General features: G+C 45.9%; 2 protein-coding genes across 3 annotated transcripts in view; one reads left to right on the forward strand and one right to left on the reverse strand.

Annotated features, from left to right (window-relative positions):
• Positions 1-22,457, forward strand: part of SAR1B (secretion associated Ras related GTPase 1B) — a 1,003,791-nt gene that overhangs the window by 588,023 nt on the left and 393,311 nt on the right. The gene's annotated exons all lie outside the window — the stretch shown is intronic.
• CATSPER3 (cation channel sperm associated 3) overlaps positions 299-22,457 on the reverse strand; it is a 49,193-nt gene continuing 27,034 nt past the window's right edge. For both annotated transcript variants that reach the window (XM_050792842.1, XM_050792841.1), the window contains 6 exons: positions 15,744-15,983; positions 3,866-4,048; positions 3,027-3,167; positions 2,518-2,637; positions 1,479-1,636; positions 299-486 (listed from right to left, as the gene is read on the reverse strand). In XM_050792842.1, coding sequence (XP_050648799.1) covers positions 384-486; positions 1,479-1,636; positions 2,518-2,637; positions 3,027-3,167; positions 3,866-4,048; positions 15,744-15,983 — 945 coding nt within the window. In that variant the 3' untranslated portion in view covers positions 299-383. The remainder of the gene's footprint in view (positions 487-1,478; positions 1,637-2,517; positions 2,638-3,026; positions 3,168-3,865; positions 4,049-15,743; positions 15,984-22,457) is intronic.

A 22,457-nucleotide genomic window follows, 5' to 3' on the forward strand; every position in this document is an offset into this window, starting at 1 on the left:
GGCCACACCAGTTCAAGGGGGCCATGTGCCTTGGAGGGTGGCTGGAGGTCCTCTTGGTCTGTGGTCCTCAGGCAGCTTCCCCAGGTCCTTGCTGCTAGGTCCAGGGAGCCTAGAGCCAGCATGGGCCCTGGATGTGGCCTCTGGCCAGGACAAGCCTTGAGCCTCCCGCTCCCCATTCCTTAGGTCTGCATGTCCTGTGGTGGGGGATGGGGGATTGGCTCTGGGGAATCACATTTCATAAGCACCTATCCAGGCCCGATCTCAAAGGTGGGGAAATGCCATAATCATAGCAACTCTGGAGAGGACAACTCAGAAAGCGTGTGTTTAATAGGGACCTGTCATAGTCTGCAAGGCTTTCAGCACATGGGTGTCCCCATGCCCAGCTACTTCTCCTCCACCTTTTCCAAGGACTGAGGCTTCTCTTGGGGCAAGTCTTCCAGCATTAGGCCCAGCACATGCACGATCTCATAGTACAGCTCTTGAAGCCTGCAAAATGGAGCAGGAGGAGATGAGATCTGAGGTCAGGGGCAGGCTCCAGGACCCCCTAGCCCCACTGACCACACGTTTGCACCTGCACAGGTGTAGGGTCAAAGAAGAGCAAGGACTTCAGGCCAGATCAGGCTGGGTTGGAATCCTGGATCTGCTACTCTGCCTGGGGTACCCTGGAGCAAGGGATTTTACTTCATGTGTCAGGTTGGAAATAAATTCTTAGGTCCTGAGAGAAGTAACTGTGTGGAGTTGCCCAGACAGTGACTGACCCCCTATTGGGCCAAAAGTGGGCATTCCCCAACAACTCCTTCCTTTTTGGTTTCGCCCATCTCTAAAGCCCTCCAAGCGGCTTTCATTGAGAAGCCAGGCTAATTATATCTGTCCTCACTGAAGAGCCCACTGTAGCTCCCTAGTGCCCACAGCCCACCATAGCTCCTGATGCCCACAACCTGTCCAGCCATCAACCAGGTTTTTACATCCTTCCTGCTCAGTAATGGCTGCTCATAATCCCAGCTGACTCACACTGAGCACAAGCCCTGGGCCAGGCCAGGTGCAGAGCTTCACACACACTGTTTTCATTGAATCAGCCCAGCAGCCCCTCATGTGACAGATGGGAAAGGGGCAGAGAATTGCCCAAGGCCACACAGGAAGGTAGTGGCACAACCAGGCCAGAAGCTGAGACTACCCGGTGGTCTTTCCTCTGCACTCTGGAAAGGGGTTAGTGAGGAGAGGCCTGGAGACTTTAAGGAGCTGGCATTTACATACAAGTCAAGGTGGGTTGGGGAGGGGCAGGAGGGGCAGATTCCCCCAAGCCACAGCCTGTCCACACAGCAGCCCAGCCCCTGTGTATACATGGAATGCTGTACCCCCAAGAAAGCCATGCCACATCAGCACTTCAGTCATCATCCCCCTCACTCTCCCAGGGCACCTGACACAGCCCGACCTCGAGGAAGCCCCAGGGACCAGGGAAGGCTAGGGCTGGAACTGACTTGTAGACAGTTGTGTCCTGGTAGTCCAGAGTGGAAAAGTAGATATCAATGAAGGGTAGGCTAGTGCCAAAATCATCCAAGACCATGGGGTCAGTGTGGTGCAAGGTCTTCTTAAAGTTCTCCACCAGCTCACTGAAACTTCTGCAGTCAGCATTTTCCTAGAGAGGAAAGCATAATGAGAGAGCAGTGATGAGAAGGTGACAGTCGAGCTGCACAGAGGCATGGAGAACCTCCAGGATGGGCCGCAGGCAGCGGCCTGACCCTGGTCCTGGAAGGAAGCTTCAGCCTTGTCACAACTTCATCCTGGACCCTTCTGAACCTGGACTCCTGGGTGAGGCGGTCACCATTGAGGACAGGCAGCACATGAAGTCCAACTGAGGCTCAGCGCAGCCTCTCCCAACCCTGGGCAAACCTTGGCACGGTGAAGACAGGCACATGTCTCCACCCCAGAGAAGAGGCCAAGGAGGGATGCACCCAAAAAGGGAGGGAGGCCTAGCAGAGCACCCGAGGCTCAGCATGGGAGGCTCAGAGCACTCAGGCTCAGAGGGAAAATTCACCCTGGTCCCTCATGGTTGCATCATGCTTGACAGAAAATCTCCAGCCTGGTTTGCTCATTCTTGCTCTGGTTTAAGGAACTTGAGAAAACCAAGGTTGTCTGACACTCTATCAGAGCCTCCGCATCCTTGTCCACTCAGTGGCCTGGGGCCATGGCTGCCTGGCACCCAGTGAGCCCTCAGGAAGAAGCCTCAAAACAGACTGCCTGGCCCCAAAGGGCCCAGCAGTATAGGTCTGCCCACAACAGAGGGAGATATTATAATCACAGCACTCAACACTCTGAGAGGTCCAGTGAAACACAAAAATGCCAACAGTAAAGGCTGATTCTATAAAACATGGGAGGAAGGCGGCTGTCTTACCTAAGGTTGCAGGTGCCTGAGGCCACCTGCTCTCTACACAGGCACCACGGCCCCTCCTCCTCACCATCCCATCAGCCTGATGATCCATCCACCCATCTGTCCACCTGCCTGCAGGGGCCACTCACCTGTATGTGCATCAGCCTGCTGATCTCCTCCTGCTGCCGCTGCAGAATCACCTGCTTCTCTCCCATGAGCGTCACCTGCCGCTCCAACATCAGCTCTCGCTCAAACTTTTTGATGGAGTCCTAGAGAGTCACACAATGGAGGTCAACTACAGGCTCTTGCTACATGCCCAGACCCAGTCTTTCCTCTTCCTCAGCCTTGCACCACTGCTCAGGCCCTCAGCAGGAGCACTTTTCCCCACACAGTGCCAGCCCCCACTCAAGCTGCCAACTGCAGCTGCAGAGGCTTCCTAGGCCCCACCGTCCTGTTGACCACCATCAGCAGGCAAGGCAAATGCACTGGCTCAGGAAGGAGAGTTGGGCCGGGTGAGGGACAGGCCCAACTGGCCTCCTCTACTCCACTTCATTGGGAAGTCACAGCTACACAGCTCCAGGTCCTCCCTGGAGACTTGCCCTACAGCTCCACGTGCCACACCTGCCCTGACCTCCGATCCTCACAGGCGGGGCCTCACCTCCGTATGCATGATCATCACACCCACGAACATGTTGAGGAAGATGAAAGAGGCGAGCAAGATGAAGATGATGGTGAATGCCCGGCTCAAAGCAAATTCCCGAGTGTCCAACTGCTTCTGCAGGTCTGTCCAGCCATCAACCTGCTCAGACAGGGCAGAGTATGCTGAGGGCCCAGGCCCAGTGGCACAGGCCTCCCCTTCACCTACACTAGGGGAGTGCCAGGCCCACTGAGGAGGAGGGTGGCTCTTCTTCCACGTCATCCCCTCAACACCTCTCAGTCCACTGGCTCCAGCACATACGTGATGGCCTGGGAATGCAGAGCACACCTGGCTGGGGATGCTACTGACCAACATGCCTCGAGGTCTCTTTTCTCAAGGCCTCCCAACCCTCCCAGAAAGACACTGCCTCTCTGCCAGGCCCACCTTTGAAAAGACCCCACTCTTTCCAGAGTCCAGCAGAATCTAGATTTCTAGATTTGGGTTTTACATGCTTCTTCTAGGTGGATTTGTGACAGCCGGTTCCCCAAAAGGCTATGTGACATGGGTTTCATTTATAAATTAAACTGAATCCAAATGAATTATTATTTGAGAACTCTGCAAAGTCTGATCGCCCTGTGAGACATGTAGAAGCACTCTAAGGAATCACAGGCCTAGAGCGATGGAGCCCTGTGCAGGGTGCTGGCTTGTGATGGGGAACAGACCCCAGCTTCCCTGGGCCCAAATGAGTACCTGGACATGAGGAAAGCCCCATGTGAGGCCCCACATGTCCACACACTCACACCAACTAGGCTGTCCCTTCCCAAGGCCCCTGCCCTCACCACTGTTCCCAAACACAGTACCGTGGCCAAGCTGAAGAGCGTGAAGAAAGCCGCAGCCAGGTTCCCCCAGTTATCATGGTCACCCTTGTCTGCAGATCCAAACAGGCAGAAGCCCAAGATAGCAAAGATGTACATGAGGAGGAAGAGCAGGAGGAGCACAGAGGCCACAGTGTAGACTGTCTGTCCCACAGCAATGATGAGCGTCTGCAAGGCAGGGACACTGTGGTAGGCGAGGGTGCTGCTGGGCTGGGTGGGCTCCAGGGACAGAGGTCCATTCTGCCCAGTTCACAGCTGTCCCCAGCAACTGGTGCCATGCCTGGCACAAGGCAGATGCTCAATAAGGGTAGGTGGGTGGGTGGGTTGGTTGGTTGGTTGGATAAACTAATGAATTAATGAAGTGAATCAGAACTGTGCCCAGACTGAGGGCTGGATCCATTTAACAGTGCTTCACCAATGTCTGACATCCACTCTCAGTCAATTCTCTCAGGTCTGAGGTGACCACTCCACTTGAACCCCAACCTGACTGTGTGGTCATCTCAGGGCATCCTGCTCCTGCTTCTCAGCTGAGGGCCAGCCCTGAATGCTCTCTGCCCCAGGCCCAGGAGGAGTAGGAGAACGACCCTGGGAGTGAGTATACAGAGGGCCGAGAGGAATGTGGCTCCCTGGTCCTTGTGGGCCCCGTCTTCACAGGTAGGTCCCTGTCTTGTAACCTCAGTCTTGCCCCATATGAAATGGGCATTTTTCTTATCTCCCCACTACATTGCCCATTTCTGGGAGCACCGTGTATGACTCCTTATTCATTCTTCCTGCTCTGGAGTCTTGCATGCAGTAGGCACTCAATGCATGTTCACCTACCTAGACATTTCACAGACATAACCTCAAGGTAGGTAGGTGTTATCATTCTTCCCATTTCAAAATGAGTGGTCACAGGCTCAAAGAAGCAAACTATCTTGGCCAGGGTCACACTCCAACACAATGGCAGAGCTGTGACCAACTCTCAAGGCCTTTGCCCCATGCCACCACCTTCAACCACCAATGACCCTGAGCACAGAGACTGTTTACTGGCTTAGTACTAGGAAAGGAGGTCCTTAGAGCTAAGAAACAAGGCAGTACAGTTTGGACAGTTTGGGGTAACCTGGGAAACAGAGACAGTCCAAGAGTCCCAGGCTGCCCTGCGTGCGGAACGGTTTGGCACTGCCTGCAGGGGTGAATGCACACCAGATGCCTCCCATCTCTCCTTGGGAAAAGAAAATAAGTGTTTTTGGATTAATTGCAAAAGAGCTGAGATTTTTTTTTTTTTTTTTTTTTTTTTTTTTTTGAGACAGAGTCTCGCTCTGTCGCCCAGGCTAGAGTGCAGTGGCGCGATCTCGGCTCACTGCAAGCTCCGCCTCCCAGGTTCACGCCATTCTCCTGCCTCAGCCTCCTGAGTAGCTGGGATTACAGGCACCCACCACCACGCCTGGCAATTTTTTTTTTTTTTTTTTTTTTTTTTTTTTTTAGTAGAGATGGGGGTTTCACATGTTAGCCAGGATGGTCTCGATCTCCTGACCTTATGATCCACCCACCTTGGCCTCCCAAAGTGCTGGGATTACAAGTGTGAGCCACCGTGCCCAGCCAAGATTTTTTTTTTCTTAATGCCTTCCTCCCCACTAAACAGAGGCAGAACTTCTTTCCCAAGGACTAAGACGAAAGCAGTAAATCCTCATGAGAAAAGCTGTGATGAGATGTGGTCTGCAGATCAGGTTTTTAGTGGGAAGGGAGGAACACTGGGTAGTAGAACCCAAAGCCTGTGCAGAAGAGTTGCGGGGAGACCTGGCTGGGCCTCCCACCTCCAGGCCGGCCCATAAGCTGGTGCCATCTAAGGTCCAAGCTGAGCAACCTTGAGAGCAGCAGTGGAGGAACAGACACGCTCTCCTGGGAGCCCCATATAGGACCCATGACAGCTGGATTTGGCCAAATTCTTTAAGCACAATCCACGCAGGCCTTCTAGGGCACAGTCCAGAAAGGTACAGAAATCCAGTCCTAGGAGAGGGTTGCCCAGTTCCCCTTAGGCCGGTAGCTCCCTCCTGAGGAAGTCCTAAGCTTTTGAGGCCCATAGTGTGGCCCCCATTGGATGTGTGATTTTGAATTCCCAAATTCTTTTGCGGGGGGCAATTCCCTGTACCCAGTTCAGCTCTCCCGGGCTCTGGATCAAGCCACGGCCCTGGGGCATTCTGGATGTGGAAACGAGCTCCAGGCAAAGCAGATGCCCAGGCCCAGTGCTTGGAGGGAGCCCTCCTACACAGCCCCTTGGATGTGTGGAAGATGATCCGGCCCCAGGAGGAGGAGGCAGGGAGGAAGGGGGACTAATGCTCACACCACAGCCCAGCATCTGAAGGTTGTTTCCAGGCTGAAACGCAGATGAACATTCGTGCATCTCTGTGCAAAACAACATTTCCTCATGGTGCAGGTTTATTGTCATGAGGTAGAAGGCAGAGTGTCATTTTAATCTGGGGTCAGGAGCCAAAAATGTGCCAGAGTGCCATCTCTGGGCTCTGAGATTGTAGCCCTTTATTTAAGGGCTCCTTTAGACTTGAATTAATACAAATTAGCTCAGAGGTGCAAGTGCCGACCATGGGCAGGTCCAGCTCCCTCTGGCCAGCAGGCCAGCCAACATTCAGAGGGCATGTTATCCAGGGTCACTTCTGTGCCTCTGGGGCTCTGAGGTCCTATGACATCCCAAGGCTACAGGATAGCCACAGCTCAGGGTGGTTGGTGATCCCCAGGGAATCACTCTAGGATGCAAGGCCCTGCTTAATGACAGAAAAACCATGAGGCCAAACCTGGGGTGCATGCATGTGTGCCTGTTGCCCCTTGCATGCCCAGGGTCTCTGTGCATGCCTACAAGGGCAAAAGGCTGAGCAGTCCCCAAGCAGGCCAGCTTGCTCTGGGATACAGCCCTTGGCCAGCAGGAGCCTCTGCCACAACATAGAAAAGACAGGTGCACTGAGCCAGCAGCCAGTGTCCCCAGCCTTGAGGTGCCAGTCTGGTCACTGCCCCTGCCCCTTTCTTCCAACATCGAAGCCCTCCCTGCCACCAGTCCTTTCTGCTTCCCTCCTCTCCTGGCCTCACCTGAAAGTCCTCTATCAGCAGAGGACATCGCAACCCAGCTCCCCTCTCCAAGAAGGCTGCCTATCCCTAACAGCCCTCAGATTCAGGGGGCCACCATCTGCCTTATCCTGGGATCCCCTGTTTTCACAGGCACAGCCCCAGCTTTTGGGCAGGGCCAACCTTCCAGCTTCCCCCTCTCCCTCATGCCTTAAAATCTCTGCCTCCAGATTCAGTACCTCCTTCTCCAGCCAACCCTGCTGTCAGCCTGGGGGCCTTCCACATCTTTATGGAAGATGCTAGGCCTCTTTACCCCTGGGCTTTCCTCTCTAGTGACCCTGGTGCCACTCCTGGCCCCTGCTTCCTTGGTGCCCAACACCTGGAAAAACCAGATCACACTTCCCACTGCCAGATCCCACCCTTGCTCCGGGGTGCCCACCTGACCATGAACATCTCGGGCCTCCAGTCTACTTTCCCTTCCACCTTCCTTCCTCTCGTCCCTGCTGACTCTAGTGCCCAGCACCTTACCTACTCCCTTCCTTCTAGGACACACTGCAAGGTCTGTCTGTAGCCTGAAAAATGGGGAGCCACCCTCAGGCTTGAAACCTAGGGTGCTGCAATTGGATGTGCACTTTCAAGATCCTCCCCACCCTGCTGGGGCATTTCTGTTCCAGGGCTCCCAGTAGTGTGGGATACCATTGCAGGAATCCAGGTAAGGCTGATGGTGACAGGGATGAAGAGATGTGGACAAGTCAATAACCACCGAGGAGGTCACACAACAAAGCTTGAGAGAGGAGTCTAAGTAGACAGTCAAATTTATGACTTGGCAACTGAATGCGGGTGGGGGACTCCTCTTTACCAAGAGATGAAATACTGGAGGAGATGATGGCGAATAGGAAAAGCTCCAGTCTACAGCTCCCAGTGTGAGTGATGCAGAAGACGGGTGATTTCTGCATTTCCAACTGAGGTACCAGGTTCATCTCACTGGGGCTTATCAGACAGTGGGTGCAGGACAGTGGGTGCAGGCCACCGAGCAAGAGCCGAAGCAGGGGGAGGCATCGCCTCACCCGGGAAGCACAGGGGTCAGGGAATTCCCTTTCCTAGCCAAGGGAAGCTGTGACAGATGGCACCTGGAAAATCGGGTCACTCTCACCCTAATACTGCACTTTTCCAATGGTCTTACCAAATGGCACATCAGGAGATTATATCCCACACGTGGCTCAGAGGGTCCCACACCCACTGAGCCTCACTCATTGCTAGCATAGCAGGCTGAGATCGAACTGCAAGGTGGCAGCGAGGCTGGGGGAGGGGCACCCACCATTGCTGAGGTTTGAGTAGGTAAACTGGGTGGAGCCCACCGCAGCTCAAGGAGGCCTGCCTGCCTCTGTAGACTCCACCTCTGGGGGCAGGGAATAGCTGAACAAAAGGCAGCAGAAACTTCTGCAGACTTAAATGTCCCTGTCTGACAGTTTTGAAGAGAGTAGTGGTTCTCCCAGCACAGAGTTTGAGATCTGAGAAGGGACAGACTGCCTCCTCAAGTGGGTCCCTGACCCCCAAGTAGCCTAACTGGGAGGCACCTCCCGGTAGTGGCAGACAGACACCTCACATGGCTGGGTGCCCCTCTGAGATGAAGCTTCCAGAGAAACAATCAGGCAGCAACATTTGCTGTTCTGCAATATTTGCTGTTCTGCAGTCTCCACTGGTGATACCCAGGCAAACAGGGTCTGGAGTGGACCTCCAGCAAACTCCAACAGAGTTGCAGCTGAAGGTCCTGACTGTTAGAAGGAAAACTAACAAACAGAAAGCCAAAACCCCATCTGTACGTCACCATCATCAAAGACCAAAGGTAGATAAAACCACAAAGATGGGGAGAAACCAGAGCAGAAAAGCTGAAAATTCTAAAAATCAGAGCACCTCTTCTCCTCCAAAGGAATGCAGCTCCTCGCCAGCAATGGAACAAAGCTGGACAGAGAATGACTTTGACAAGTTGAGAGAAGAAGTCTTCAGACGATCATAATTCTCTGAGCTAAAGGAGGATGTTCAAACCCATCACAAAGAAGCTAAAAACCTTGAAAAAAGATTAGATGAATGACCAACTAGAATAACCAGTGTAGAGAAGTCCTTAAATGACCTGATGGAGCTGAAAACCAGGCACGAGAACTACGTGACGCATGCACAAGCTTCAGTAGCTGATTCGATCAACTGGAAGAAAGCGTATCAGTGATTGAAGATCAAATGAATGAAATGAAGTGAGAAGAGAAGTCTAGAGAAAAAAAAGTAAAATGAACAAAACTCCAAGAAATATGGGACTATGTGAAAAGACTAAATCTACGTCTGATGGGTGTACCTGAAAGTGATGGGGAGAATGGAACCAAGTTGGAAAACACTCTTCAGGATATTATCCAGGAGAACTTCCCCAACCTAGCAAGGCAGGCCAACATTCAAATTCAGGAAATACAGAGAACACCACAAAGATACTCCTCAAGAAGAACAACTCCAAGACACATAATTGTCAGATTCACCAAAGTTGAAATGAAGGAAAAAATGTTAAGGGCAGCCAGAGAGAAAGGTCAGATTATCCACAAAGGGAAGCCCATCAGACTAACAGCGGATCTCTCGGCAGAAACTCTACAAGCCCGAACAGAGTGGGGGCCAATATTCAACATTCTTAAAGAAAAGAATTTTCAACCCAGAATTTCATATCCAGTCAAACTAAGCTTCATAAGTGAAGGAGAAATAAAATCCTTTACAGACAAGCAAATGCTGAGAGATTTTGTCACCACCAGGCCTGCTTTACAAGAGCTCCTGAAGGAAGCACTAAACATGGAAAGGAACAACTGGCACCAGCCACTGCAAAAACATGCCAAATTGTAAAAACCATTCATGCTAGGAAGAAACTGCATCAACTAACAAGCAAAATAACCAGCTAACATCATAATGACAGGATCAAATTCACACATAACAATATAAACCTTAAATGTAAATGGGCTAAATGCTCCAATTAAAAGATACAGACTGGCAAATTGGATAAAGAGTCAAGACCCATTAGTGTGCTGTATTCAGGAGACCCATGTCACATGCAGAGACACACATAGGCTCAAAATAAAGGGAAGGAGGAAGATCTACCAAGCAAATGGAAAACAAAAAAAAAAAAAAGCAGGGGTTGCAATCCTAGTCTCTGATAAAACAGACTTTAAACCAATAAAGATCAAAAGAGACAAAGAAGGTCATTACATAATGGTAACAGGATCAACTCAACAAGAAGAGTTAACTATCCTAAATATATATGCACCCAGTACAAGCACCCAGATTCATAAAGCAAGTCCTTAGAGACCTACAAAGAGACTTAGACTCCCACACAATAATAATGGGAGGCTTTAACACCCCACTGTCAACATTAGACAGATCCACGAGACAGAAAGTTAACAAGGATATCCAGGAATTGAACTCAGCTCTGCACGAAGCAGACCTAATAGACATCTACAGAACTTTGCACCCCAAATCAACAGAATATACATTCTTCTCAGCACCACATCGCACTTATTCCAAAATTGACCACACAGTTGGAAGTAAAGCACTCCTCAGCAAATGTAAAAGAACAGAAATTAAAACAAACTGTGTCTCAGATCACAGTGCAATCAAACTAGAACTCAGGATTAAGAAACTCACTCAAAACCACTCAACTACATGGAAACCGAACAACCTGCTCCTGAATGACTACTGGGTACATAACGAAATGAAGGCAGAAATAAAGATGTTCTTTGAAACCAATGAGAACAAAGACACAACATACCAGAATCTCTGGGACACATTTAAAGTAGTGTGTAGAGGGAACTTTATAGCTCTAAATGCCCACAAGAGAAAGCAGGAAAGATCTAAAATTGACACCCTAACATCACAATTAAAAGAACTAGAGAAGCAAGAGCAAACACATTCAAATGCTAGCAGAAGACAAGAAATAACTAAGATCAGAGCAGAACTGAAGGAGATAGAGACACAAAAAAGGCCTTCAAAAAATCAGTGAAACCAGGAGCTGGTTTTTTGAAAAGATCAACAAAATTGATAGACTGCTAGCAAGACTAATAAAGAAGAAAAGAGAGAAGAATGAAATAGAAGCAATAAAAAATGATAAAGGGGTTATCACCACCGATCCCACAGAAATACAAACTACCATCAGAGAATACTATAAACACCTCTATGCAAATAAACTAGAAAATCTAGAAGAAATGGATAAATTCCTGGACACATACACCCTCCCAAGACTAAACCAGGAAGAAGATGAATCCCTGAATAGACCAATAACAGGCTCTGAAATTGAGGCAATAATTAATAGCCTACCAACCAAAAAAAGGCCAAGACCAGATGGATTCATAGCTGAATTCTACCAGAGGTATAAGGAAGAGCTGGTACCATTCCTTCTGAAACTATTCCAATCAATAGAAAAAGAGGGACTCCTCCCTAACTCATTTTATGAGGCCAGCATCATCCTGAGCCAAAGCCTGGCAGAGACACAACAAAAAAAGAGAATTTTAGACCAATATCCCTGATGAACATTGATGCAAAAATCCTCAATAAAATACTGGCAAACCAATCCAGAGCACATCAAACAGCTTATCTACCATGATCACGTGGGCTTCATCCCTGGGATGCAAGGCTGGTTCAACACATGCAAATCAGTAAATGTAATCCATCATATAAACAGAACCAAAGACAAAAACCACAAGATTATCTCAATTGATGCAGAAAAGGCCTTCAACTAAATTCAATAGCTCTTCATGCTAAAAACTCTCAATAAATTAGGTATTGATGGGACGTATCTCAAAATAGTAAGAGCTATTTATGACAAACCTACAGCCAATATCATACTGAATGGGCAAAAACTGGAGGCATTCCCTTTGAAAACTGGCACAAGACAGGGATGCCCTCTCTCACCACTCCTATTCAACATGGTGTTGGAAGTTCTGGCCAGGGCAATCAGGTAGGATAAAGAAATAAAGGGTATTCAATTAGGAAAAGAGGAAGTCAAATTGTCCCTGTTTGCAGATGACATGATTGTATATTTAGAAAACCCCATTGTCTCAGCCCAAAATCTCCTTAAGCTGATAAGCAACTTCAGCAAAGTCTCAGGATACAAAATTAATGTGCAAAAATCACAAACACTCCTATACGCCAGTAACAGACAAACAGACAGCCAAATCATGAGTGAACTCCCATTCACAATTGCTTCAAAGAGAATAAAATACCTAGGAATCCAACTTACAAAGGATATGAAGGACCTCTTCAAGGAGAACTAAAAACCACTGCTCAACAAAATAAAAGAGGACACAAACAAATGGAAGAATGTTCCATGCTCATGGATAGGAAGAATCAATATTGTGAAAATGGCCATACTGCCCAAGGTAATTGATAGATTCAATGCCATCCCCATTAAGCTACCAATGACTTTCTTCGCAGAATTGAAAAAAACTACTTTAAAGTTCATATGGAACCAAAAAAGAGCCCGCATTGCCAAGACAATCCTAAGCAAAAAGAACAAAGCTGGAGGCACCATGCTACCTGACTTCAAACTATACTACAAGGCTACAGTAACCAAAACAGCATGGTACTGGTACCAAAACAGAGATATAGACCAACAGAATAGAATAGAGCCCTCAGAAATAATATCACACAACTACAACCATTTGATCTTTGACAAACCTGACAAAAGCAAGAAACGGGGAAAGGATTCCTATTCAATAAATAGTGCTGGGAAAACTGGCTAGCCATATGTAGAAAGCTGAAACTGGATCCCTTCCTTAAACCTTATACAAAAATTAATTCAAGATGGATTAAAGACTTAAATGTGGCACCTAAAACCATAAAAACCCTAGAAGAAAACCTAGGCAATACCATTCAGGACATGGGCATGGGCAAGGACTTCATGTCTAAAACACCAAAATAATTGCAACAAACGCCAAAATTGACAAATGGGATCTAATTAAACTAGAGAGCTTCTGCACAGCAAAAGAAACTACCATCAGAGTGAACAGGCAACCTACAGAATGGGAGAAAATTTTTCCAATCTACCCATTTGACAAAAGGTTAATATCCAGAATCTACAAAGAACTCAAACAAATTTACAAGAAAAAATCAAACAACCCCATCAAAAAGGGGGTGAAGGATATGAACAGATACTTCTCAAAAGAAGACATTCATGCAGCCAACAGACACATGAAAAAATGCTCGGGCCGGGCGCGGTGGCTCAAGCCTGTAATCCCAGCACTTTGGGAGGCCGAGACGGGCGGATCACAAGGTCAGGAGATCGAGACCATCCTGGCTAACCCAGTGAAACCCCGTCTCTACTAAAAGATACAAAAACTTAGCCGGGCGAGGTGGCGGGCGCCTGTAGTCCCAGCTACTCGGGAGGCTGAGGCAGGAGAATGGCGTGAACCCGGGAGGCGGAGCTTGCAGTGAGCTGAGATCCGGCCACTGCACTCCAGCCTGGGCGACAGAGCGAGACTCCGTCTCAAAAAAAAAAAAAAAAAGAAAGAAAAGAAAAAATGCTCATCATCACTGGCCATCAAGAGAAATGCAAATCAAAACCACAATGAGATACCATCTCACATCAGTTAGAATGGCGATCATTAAAAAGTCAGGAAACAACAGGTGCTGGAGAGGATGTGGAGAAATAGGAACATTTTTACACTGTTGGTGGGAGCGGAAACTAGTTCAACCATTGTGGAAGACAGTATGGCGATTCCTCAAGGATCACGAACTAGAAATACCATTTGACTCAGCCATCCCATTACTGGGTATATACCCAAAGGATTATAAATCATGCTGCTATAAAGACATATGCACACGTATGTTAATCACGGTACTATTCACAATTGCAAAGACTTGGAACCAACCCAAATGTCCAACAATCATAGACTGGATTAAGAAAATGTGGCACATACACACCATGGAATACTATACAGCCATAAAAAGGATGAGTTCATCTCCTTTGTAGGGACATGGATGAAGCTGGAAACCATCATTCTCAGCAAACTATCACAAGGACAGAAAACCAAACACCACATGTTCTCACTCATAGGTGGGAATTGAACAATGAGAACACTTGGACACAGGAAGGGGAACATCACACACCAGGGCCTGTTGTAGGGTGGGGGTACGGGGGAGGGATAGTATTAGGAGATATACCTAATGTAAATGATGAGTTAATGGGTGCAGCACACCAACATGGCACATGTATACCTATGTAACAAACCTGCACATTGTGCACATGTACCCTAGAACTTAAAGTATAAAAAAGAAAGAAAGAAAGAAAGAAAGAAAGAAAGAAAGAAAGAAAGAAAGAAAGAAAGAAAGAAAGAAAGAAAGAAAGAAAGAAAGAAAGAAAGAAAGAAAGAAAGAAAAGAAAGAAAGAACGAACGAACTGGAGGAGAAGCCAGGGTTTGGGATTTGAGGTTGGGGATGGGGGTGAGTGACAAGTTCAGTTTAGACACATCAAATTTGAGAAGCCTGTGAGATGCCCAGGGTGCAGTTGGGTCTAAAGGTCAAAGAGAGAGGGGTAGGCAGGTGGAGGGTCCTGGAAAGTGGAAAAGATCACCCAGAGAGGATGTGCAGAGGGAGCAGAGGAGGAGAACTCAGGGACCATCCTGAGAAAACAGCGTGTATGAGCCAGGCAAAGGATAAACACTCCTGACAAGTCAGGCTGGAGGAAAACCAAGAGAAAGGAGTGACACGGATGCCAAGGGAATTGGCCACTGGATTTGAAGACAAGGAGGATGCTGGCAACCTCAGAGAGGCTAGATATTCTGGAGTGTAGGGAAAGCAGCTAGGGCATAAATGATGGACAGGGAAGTGGGACTGGAAGTACAGACACTTTTTCCCAGAGGGTTCGCCATTAAGAGAAGGAGAGGGCAGGCTGGATTGCGTTGTTTGAGAGGGGACACACACAGGCAGGCGCTTGCTTACATGACAGCAAGAAACAAACGAAGGTGTATGCGTGGCAGGGGAGACCTCTAACGCTCCCCTTCTCTTCTCTACCCAGGCCTGGGGCTCCCAGAATGTGGGGCCAGGCCCTAGACAGCAAGCCACCAAAGCCCAGGCGAGGGGCAGCCCCTGACAGGACAGGTCAACACACCCTGACTGAACACAGGAACCCAGACCAGCCCCCGCCTGGAGAAGCATGGACACTGGGTGCAGAGCTAGGTGAACCTACTGTGCACAGGACAAGTGCCTGAGGGCACGATTCAGGGCAGGGGGGCAGCCCTGAGGTTCTTTCTGAAGCCTCTGAGTCAAGGGAGTGTTGGTCACTCCATGGTTTTCAGCAACCCAGAAAGACTTCTCAGCAGCAGTAGCCCTTCTAGAGCCACCTTACAGAAGCACAGACTATTCCCAGCAAGACAGCAGCAGACTCTCAGCTATTTGGGGAAAGCAGCTAGTGGCCTGGGCCACCAAAAAGCTGAGGCGTCCTGGGTATGTAGTTCAAAGGATGTGTAGCATAAGAAAATCAGGCACTTCGCAGCACAAGAGAGAGGAAAAGTTCAGATGTGGCCTCTGGAGTCAGACACACCTTTCACATCTCAGCTCTGACATTTCACTGCTGGGTGACCTCAATTTCTTCATCTGTAAAATGGAGCTAATAATACCGTTCTTAGAATTGTTTTAAGAGTAAATGAGATAATATTGGTAAAGATCAACCTGCCACACACGTTGGACTCAACAACTGGAAGATGGTAGTACAGTCATTATTTCCTTAGGGCCTTCGGGGCAAATGGGCCTACAGCCTGCCCTCCCAGCACCATGGCACCCCCAGCGCACTCACCCGGATGCCCCGGCTATAGCCGATAAGCTTGAGGATGCGCAGGGACTGCATGCCATCAGCGATATTCACGTAACTGAACTGTCTGCCCATGAGCTCGCGGACGGTATAGGGGAGAAGCATAATGATCATAACGATCACATCCAGCACGTTGTAGCCGTTCTTCCAGTAGTTGATGGGGTCCACATAGAGCTTCATGGACAACTCAGATGTGCAGATGGACACAAAGAAGATCTCCGAGAGCTACAGGGGTAGCAAAGGTTGGAGAAGTCAGACCGAGCTGCACAGCCCTAGAGCTCTGGCCTGCTCCCTGCCTGAGCCCTGGAAGGGGTGCTCCTAAGTCACCCATGTGACAGAGAAACCCAGGCAGAGTTCCTGGCACACAGCGGACACTTAGTGTGCCTGACTCCCTTCCCCTTCTCTGTCCTTCCTACCCCGTGGCCCTATGCCTGGGGCTGGGTGTGACCCTGGGTACTTGGGAATGACTGACTGGCAGACAGAATGACTGTATAGGCTCTAGCATACTGCAACTCAACCTGAATATAAAGTTTCCCAAGGGAAGGTCCCAAGAGTTTTCTGACCAACTTGAATATACAAACTTTTAGGAATATAGATGAAATACACAGATATCTACTTCTGTTTAATCTATTAACTTAATCATACATATTCAATCTGTTTCTGAAGAATATTCTTTTAGTTTATGAACCAATCTTCTTCAAATTCTTTTCATGCATCTACAACTCTAATGGCTTTGCTTTTACCAAGAAGTACGCTTTGTGTCATCCAAGTGTTTCCTTCCCATCACATGTTGACTATCACGCAATTCCATTCACTCACTGGAAGAGCTGTGATTGGGCACCCACCCTGTACCAAGCAAACATCATTTTAGGCACTGGGAAATGCAACAATGAGTAAGACAGAAAATGTCCAGCCCCCAGGAAGCTTACAGTCTAGTAGGAGAGACAGAAATAAATGCTGGAACAAATGTATATAGAATATAATGTCAGGCAGGAAGGAAAATAAACCAGCCAAAGGAGATAAAGGGACTCACCAGGTTGGAGAAGAGGCAGTCCTAGCAGCTATTTTAAAAAAGATGGAAGCAACCAAACACAGAAGGACAAATATCACATGTTCTCACTCATCTGTGGGAGCTAAAAAAGTGGATCTCATGAAGATAAAGAGTAGACTGGTGGTTACCAGAGGCCAGGAAGGGCAGGGGATGAAGAGAGGTTGGTTAATGGTTACAAATATACACTGAGAAGAAATAAGACCTAATGTTCAATAGATCAATGAAGTGACTATAGTTAACATCAGTCTATTGTGCATTTCAAGATAACTAGAAGAGAATAATTCAAATGCTCCTAGCATAAGAAAAAGATAAATATTTAAGGCAATTATCCTGATTTGATTATATGAATGTATCAAGTTATCACATGTAGCCCAAAATACGTATATCTAATATGTATTGGAAGGAAGGAAGGAAGGAAGGAAGGAAGGAAGGAAGGAAGGAAGGAAGGGAAGGAAGGAAGGGAGGGAGGGAGGGAGGGAGGGAGGGAGGGAGGGAGGATGGAAAGAAAGGAGGGAGGGAGGAAGGAAGAAAGGAGGGAGGGAGGAAGAAAGGAGGGAGGGAGGAAGGAAGAAAGGAGGGAGGGAGGAAGGAAGAAAGGAGGGAGGGAGGAAGGAAGAAAGAAAAGAAGGAAGGGAGGGAGGTAGGGAGGGAGGGAAAGAAAGGTAGTCAACAGAGGTCTCACTGAACCCAGGAATCGAGACAAAATAAAAACTGGGGGGAAAACCTTGAGGAAGTGAAGGAATGGTGAGTCCAAGAGCCCTAGGGAGAAAAAGAGGCCGTTCAAGGAACAACAAAGTCAGCAGGGCTAGAACAGAAACAGGGAGAGCAGAGCAGGAGAGGTGGTTAGACAAGCAAACTGTCATGCCTTGTAGGCCTGGTGAGGACTTTGAATTTTAATCTCAGCCTTGGAGGATTTTGAGGAAGGAAGTGATCTGAACTAATTTACATTTTTAAGATATCTCAAAACGATTCTTGTATGTTTTATTGTACACATGTCTAAAGTATCTCTCAGATATATACCTAGGAGTGGAATTACTGCGTTGTAGGATATGAATGTCTTAACTTCACTATATATGGGCAAATTGTTTTCTGAAGTTATTGAACCAATCTACTTTAATATCAGCAATGTTCCTCTTGTTCTACATCCTTGCTAACACTTTGACTATCAGACTTCATCAATCTAACGAATATGAAATAGTATCCTATTTTTAAATTTTTGTTTCTCTAATTATGAATCAAGTTGGGCATTTTTATATGTTTAAATTATGAATTGCCTGTTTCTAATCTTTTGCCAAATTTTCTGCTGTATTGTTTTGTCTTCTTCTTATTGATCAGGAAGACATCTTCTATACATTTTGAATCCTAATGCTTTGCCTGTTGTATGTGTTACAAATATCTTCTCCTACACCAACTTATCACATTGACTTTTCACCTTTTTTATAGTTTTTTGTTTGTTTGTTTGTTTGTTTGTTTGTTTGAGACAGAGTCTCACTTTGTCACCCAGGCTGGAGTGCAGTGGCACGATCTCAGCTCACTGCAACCTCTGCCTCCCAGGTTCAAGCGATTCTCCTGACTCAGCTTCCCAGGTAGCTGGGATTACAGGCGCCTGCCACCACACCTGGCTAATTTTTGTATTTTTAGTAGAGATGGGGTTTCACCATGTTGGCCAGGCTGATTTCGAACTCCTGACCTCAAGTGATCTGCCTGGGTCGGCCTCCCAAAGTGCTGGGATTACAGGTGTGAGCCACCATGCCTGGACAGTTTTATATGTTTATAATTATATCTTCCATGCAGGTAAACCATATAGTCCAGGTTTGTTCGTTTTGGGTAGTAGAAATTTTAAACTAAGACAATGCTTTATAGCCATTAAAGGATATATAATATTTATTTCAGGTTTTTGCTTTCTTATTGAGAGTCAGTTTTATAATTTTTTTAAGAAAATTATCTATTTCAGCTAGGTTTTCAAACTTATTGGCATAAAATTGTTAGATTTCTGATATCTACTGTATCTATACTTCCATTTTTAATTCCTAATTTAGGGCTTCTATTTATCTTGATCGTCTCATGAAGAAAGTTCTTTATTTTATAATTATTTTCTGAGAGCTAACTTTTGGTTTTGTTGATACTTTCTAAATATATTCTATTGAATCTTCATTTTCTCTTTCATCAATTTCTACTCTTATCTTTACTATTTCCTTCTTTCTACTGTTTTTGGTGTTATTCTGTGGCTCTTTTCCCAACAGTTCAGCTCATTAATTTTTAAAATTGAGATATAATTTAAATACCACAAAATTCACTATTTTTAAGTGTAGAATTTAGTAGTTTTTTTTGTTTGTTTTAGTTTTTAGTATTTTGTACATTTTTATTGTGGTAAAATATACATCAAATGTATCATTTTTAACCATTTTAAGGTGTACAGTTCAGTGGCACTAAGCGCATTCACAATATTGTACAACTATCACTAGCATTTCCAGAAGGATTTCATCATCCCAAATGGAAACTCTGTACCCAATAAACAGTAAGTTCTCATTGCCCTCTCCCTGCAACCCTAGGTAATCTCTAGTCTACTCTCTGATGGTATGAATTTGCCTATTCTAGGTATCTCATATGGGTGAAATCATACAATATTTGTCCCTTTGTGTCTGGCTTATTTCACTTCCTGGAATGTTTCCAAGGTTCATTCCACCTTGTAGCACAGGGAATAGAATAGCAGAATTCTATTTCTAGTATGTGTTAGTTTCTGACTTAAAAATATAATTCTATTCCTTTTTAAAGATGAATAATATAGCATTGTATGCATCTACCATATTTTGTTTATCTATTCATCTGTTGATGGGCATTTAGGCTGCTTCCACATTTTGACTATTGTTAATAATGCGGTTATGAACATGTATGCACATACAAGTATCTGTTTGAGTCCCCGCTTTCCAATCTTTTGTGTATATACCCAGAAGTGGAATTGCTAGATCATGGAATACTATGTTTAACTTTTTGAGAATCTGCCAAACTGTTTTCCGCAGTAGTTGTCCCATTGTTACACTCCCACAAGCAATGCAGAATAGTTCTAATTTATCTACATCTTCACCAACACTTGTTATTGTCCATTTGTTGTTGTTGCTTGTTTGTTTGTTTTTTGAGACGGAGTCTTGCTCTGTCGCCCAGGCTGGAGTGCAGTGCATGATCTTCTCACTGCAACCTCTGCCTCCCAGGTTCAAGCGATTCTCCTGCCTCAGCCTCCCGAGTAGCTGGGATTACTGGCACCCGCCACCACACCTGGCTAATTTTTGTATTTTCAGTAGAGATGAGGTTTCACCATGTTGGCCAAACTGGTCTCGAACTCCTGATCTCAACTGATTCACTTGCCTCGGCCTCCCAAAGTGCTAGGCTTACAGGCGTGAGCCACTGCACCCGGCCCCATTTTTTATTGTTTTTTAATAATAACTATTCTAATAGGTGTGAAATTGTATCTCATTGTGGTTTTCATTTGCATTTCCCTAATGACTAGTGATGTGAAACATCTTTTCATGTGCTTATTGGCCATTTGTAATATCTACTTTGGAGAAATGTCTATGTAAGTCTTTTGCCCATTTTTAGATTGGGTTGCTTGTTTTGTTGATGCTGTTGAGTTGTAGAAGTTCTTTATATATTCTAGATATCAATTCTTTATCAGATATATAATTTGCAAATATTTTCTCTCATTCTATGGATTGTCTTTTCACTTTTTTTTTTTCTCAAAACAGGGTCTTGCTCTGTCACCCAGGCTGGAGTGTAGTGGCACGACCATGGCTCACTGCAGCCTCAACCTCCCAGGCTCAAGCGATCCTCACACCTCAGCCTCCCAAGTAGCTGGGACCATAGGCACATGCCACCACACCTGGCTAATTTTTGTATTTTTTGCAGACAGGGTTTCGTCAGGTTGGTCTAAACTCAAACTGGGCTCAAGCGATCCTCCCACCTCAGCCTCTCAAAGTGCTGAAACTACAGGTATGAACCACCATACTCAGCCTCTTCTCACCTTCTTGATAGTGTCCTTAGATGCATGAATGTTTTAATTTGATGAAGTCTAATTTGTCTGTTTTTTCTTTTATTGTCTGTACTTTTAATGTCATGTGTAAGAATCCATTACCAAATCCAAGTTCATGAAGATTTACCCCTTTGTTTTCTTCTAAAAGTTTTAGTTCTTATATTTTGGTTGTTGATTTAGTTTGTTTTTGTACATGGTGTGAGGTAGGTGTCAAACTTCAGTCTTTTGCAGGTGAATACCAAGTTGTCCAAATACTATTTGTTGAAGAGACTACTACTTTTTCCCCATTGAATGGTCTTGACCCCCTTGTCAAAAAATCAATTGACCATAGATATTTGAATTTATTTCTAGATTCTCAGTTCTATTCCCTTGGTCTATATGTCTATCCTATTGCTAGTACGATGCTGTTTTGATTGCTATATCTTGGTAGTCAGTTTTGAAGTCAGAAAGTGCAAGTCCTCCAACTTTGTTCCTTGTTTTCAATATTGTTTTAGCTATTTGGGGCCCTTTCACATCCATATGAATTTGAAGATCTCCTTTCCCATTTCTGCAACAACAAAAAAACTATTGGAATTTTGACAGAAATTGCATTGCATCTGTAGATTGCTTTGAAAAGTATTGCCATTTTAACAAGATTAAGTCTTCTCTTCCATGAACACAGGATGTCTTTTCAGTTATTCAAGTCTCTTTAATTTCTTTCAGCAACGTTTTGTAGTTTTCAGTATTCATCTCTCACTACCTTAATTTTTTTCCTAGGTATTTTATTCTTTTGGATGCTCTTGTAAAGATAATTTTCTTAATTTCCTTTTCAGATTATTAATTGATAGTGCATAGAAATACAATTGATTTTTTTCAGTTAATACAGTACAGAGAAAAAAAGAAATATAATTGATTTTGTTGTTAATCTTGTATCTTGCAACTTTGCTGAATTTGTTTAATACCTCTTGTGTGTGTGTGAGTATACGGATTCTTTTAGGATTTCCTATATATAAGACCAAGTAATCTGCAAATAGAGATACAGGCATGCCTTGTTTTATTGCACTTCACTTTATTGCACTGTGCAGACACTGCAAGTTTTTCACAAATTTAACTTTTGTGGCAACCCTACATTAAGCAAGTCTATAGGTGTCATTTTTCCAACAGTGTGTGCTCATTTCATGTTTCTGTGTCATATTTTGGTAATTCTCACAATATTTCCAAATTTTTCATTATTATTATATCTGTTATGGTTATCTGTGATCAGTGATCTTTGATGTTACTATTGTGAAAGGAAAATATCCTGGGCACTGAAATCACTAAGCTAAAGGGAGAAGTCAAGCTGAGAACTGCGTAGGGCAAACCTGCCTCCCATTCTATTCAAAGTCACCCCTCTACTCACTGAGATAAATGCATATCTGATTGCCTCCTTTGGAGAGACTGATGAGAAACTCAAAAGAATGCAACTATTTGTCTCTTATCTACCTAGGACCTGAAAGCCCTTCTCCCTGCTTAAGCTGTCCCACCTTTCCAGACCGAACCAATGTTCATCTTACATATCTTGAATGATGTCTCATGTCTGCCTAAAATGTATAAAACCAAACTATGTTCTGACCACCTTGGGCACAAGTCATCAGGACCTCCTGAG

The sequence above is a fragment of the Macaca thibetana genome, chromosome 6 (assembly GCF_024542745.1).
Source record: "Macaca thibetana thibetana isolate TM-01 chromosome 6, ASM2454274v1, whole genome shotgun sequence".
NCBI classification, from domain to species: domain Eukaryota; kingdom Metazoa; phylum Chordata; class Mammalia; order Primates; family Cercopithecidae; genus Macaca; species Macaca thibetana.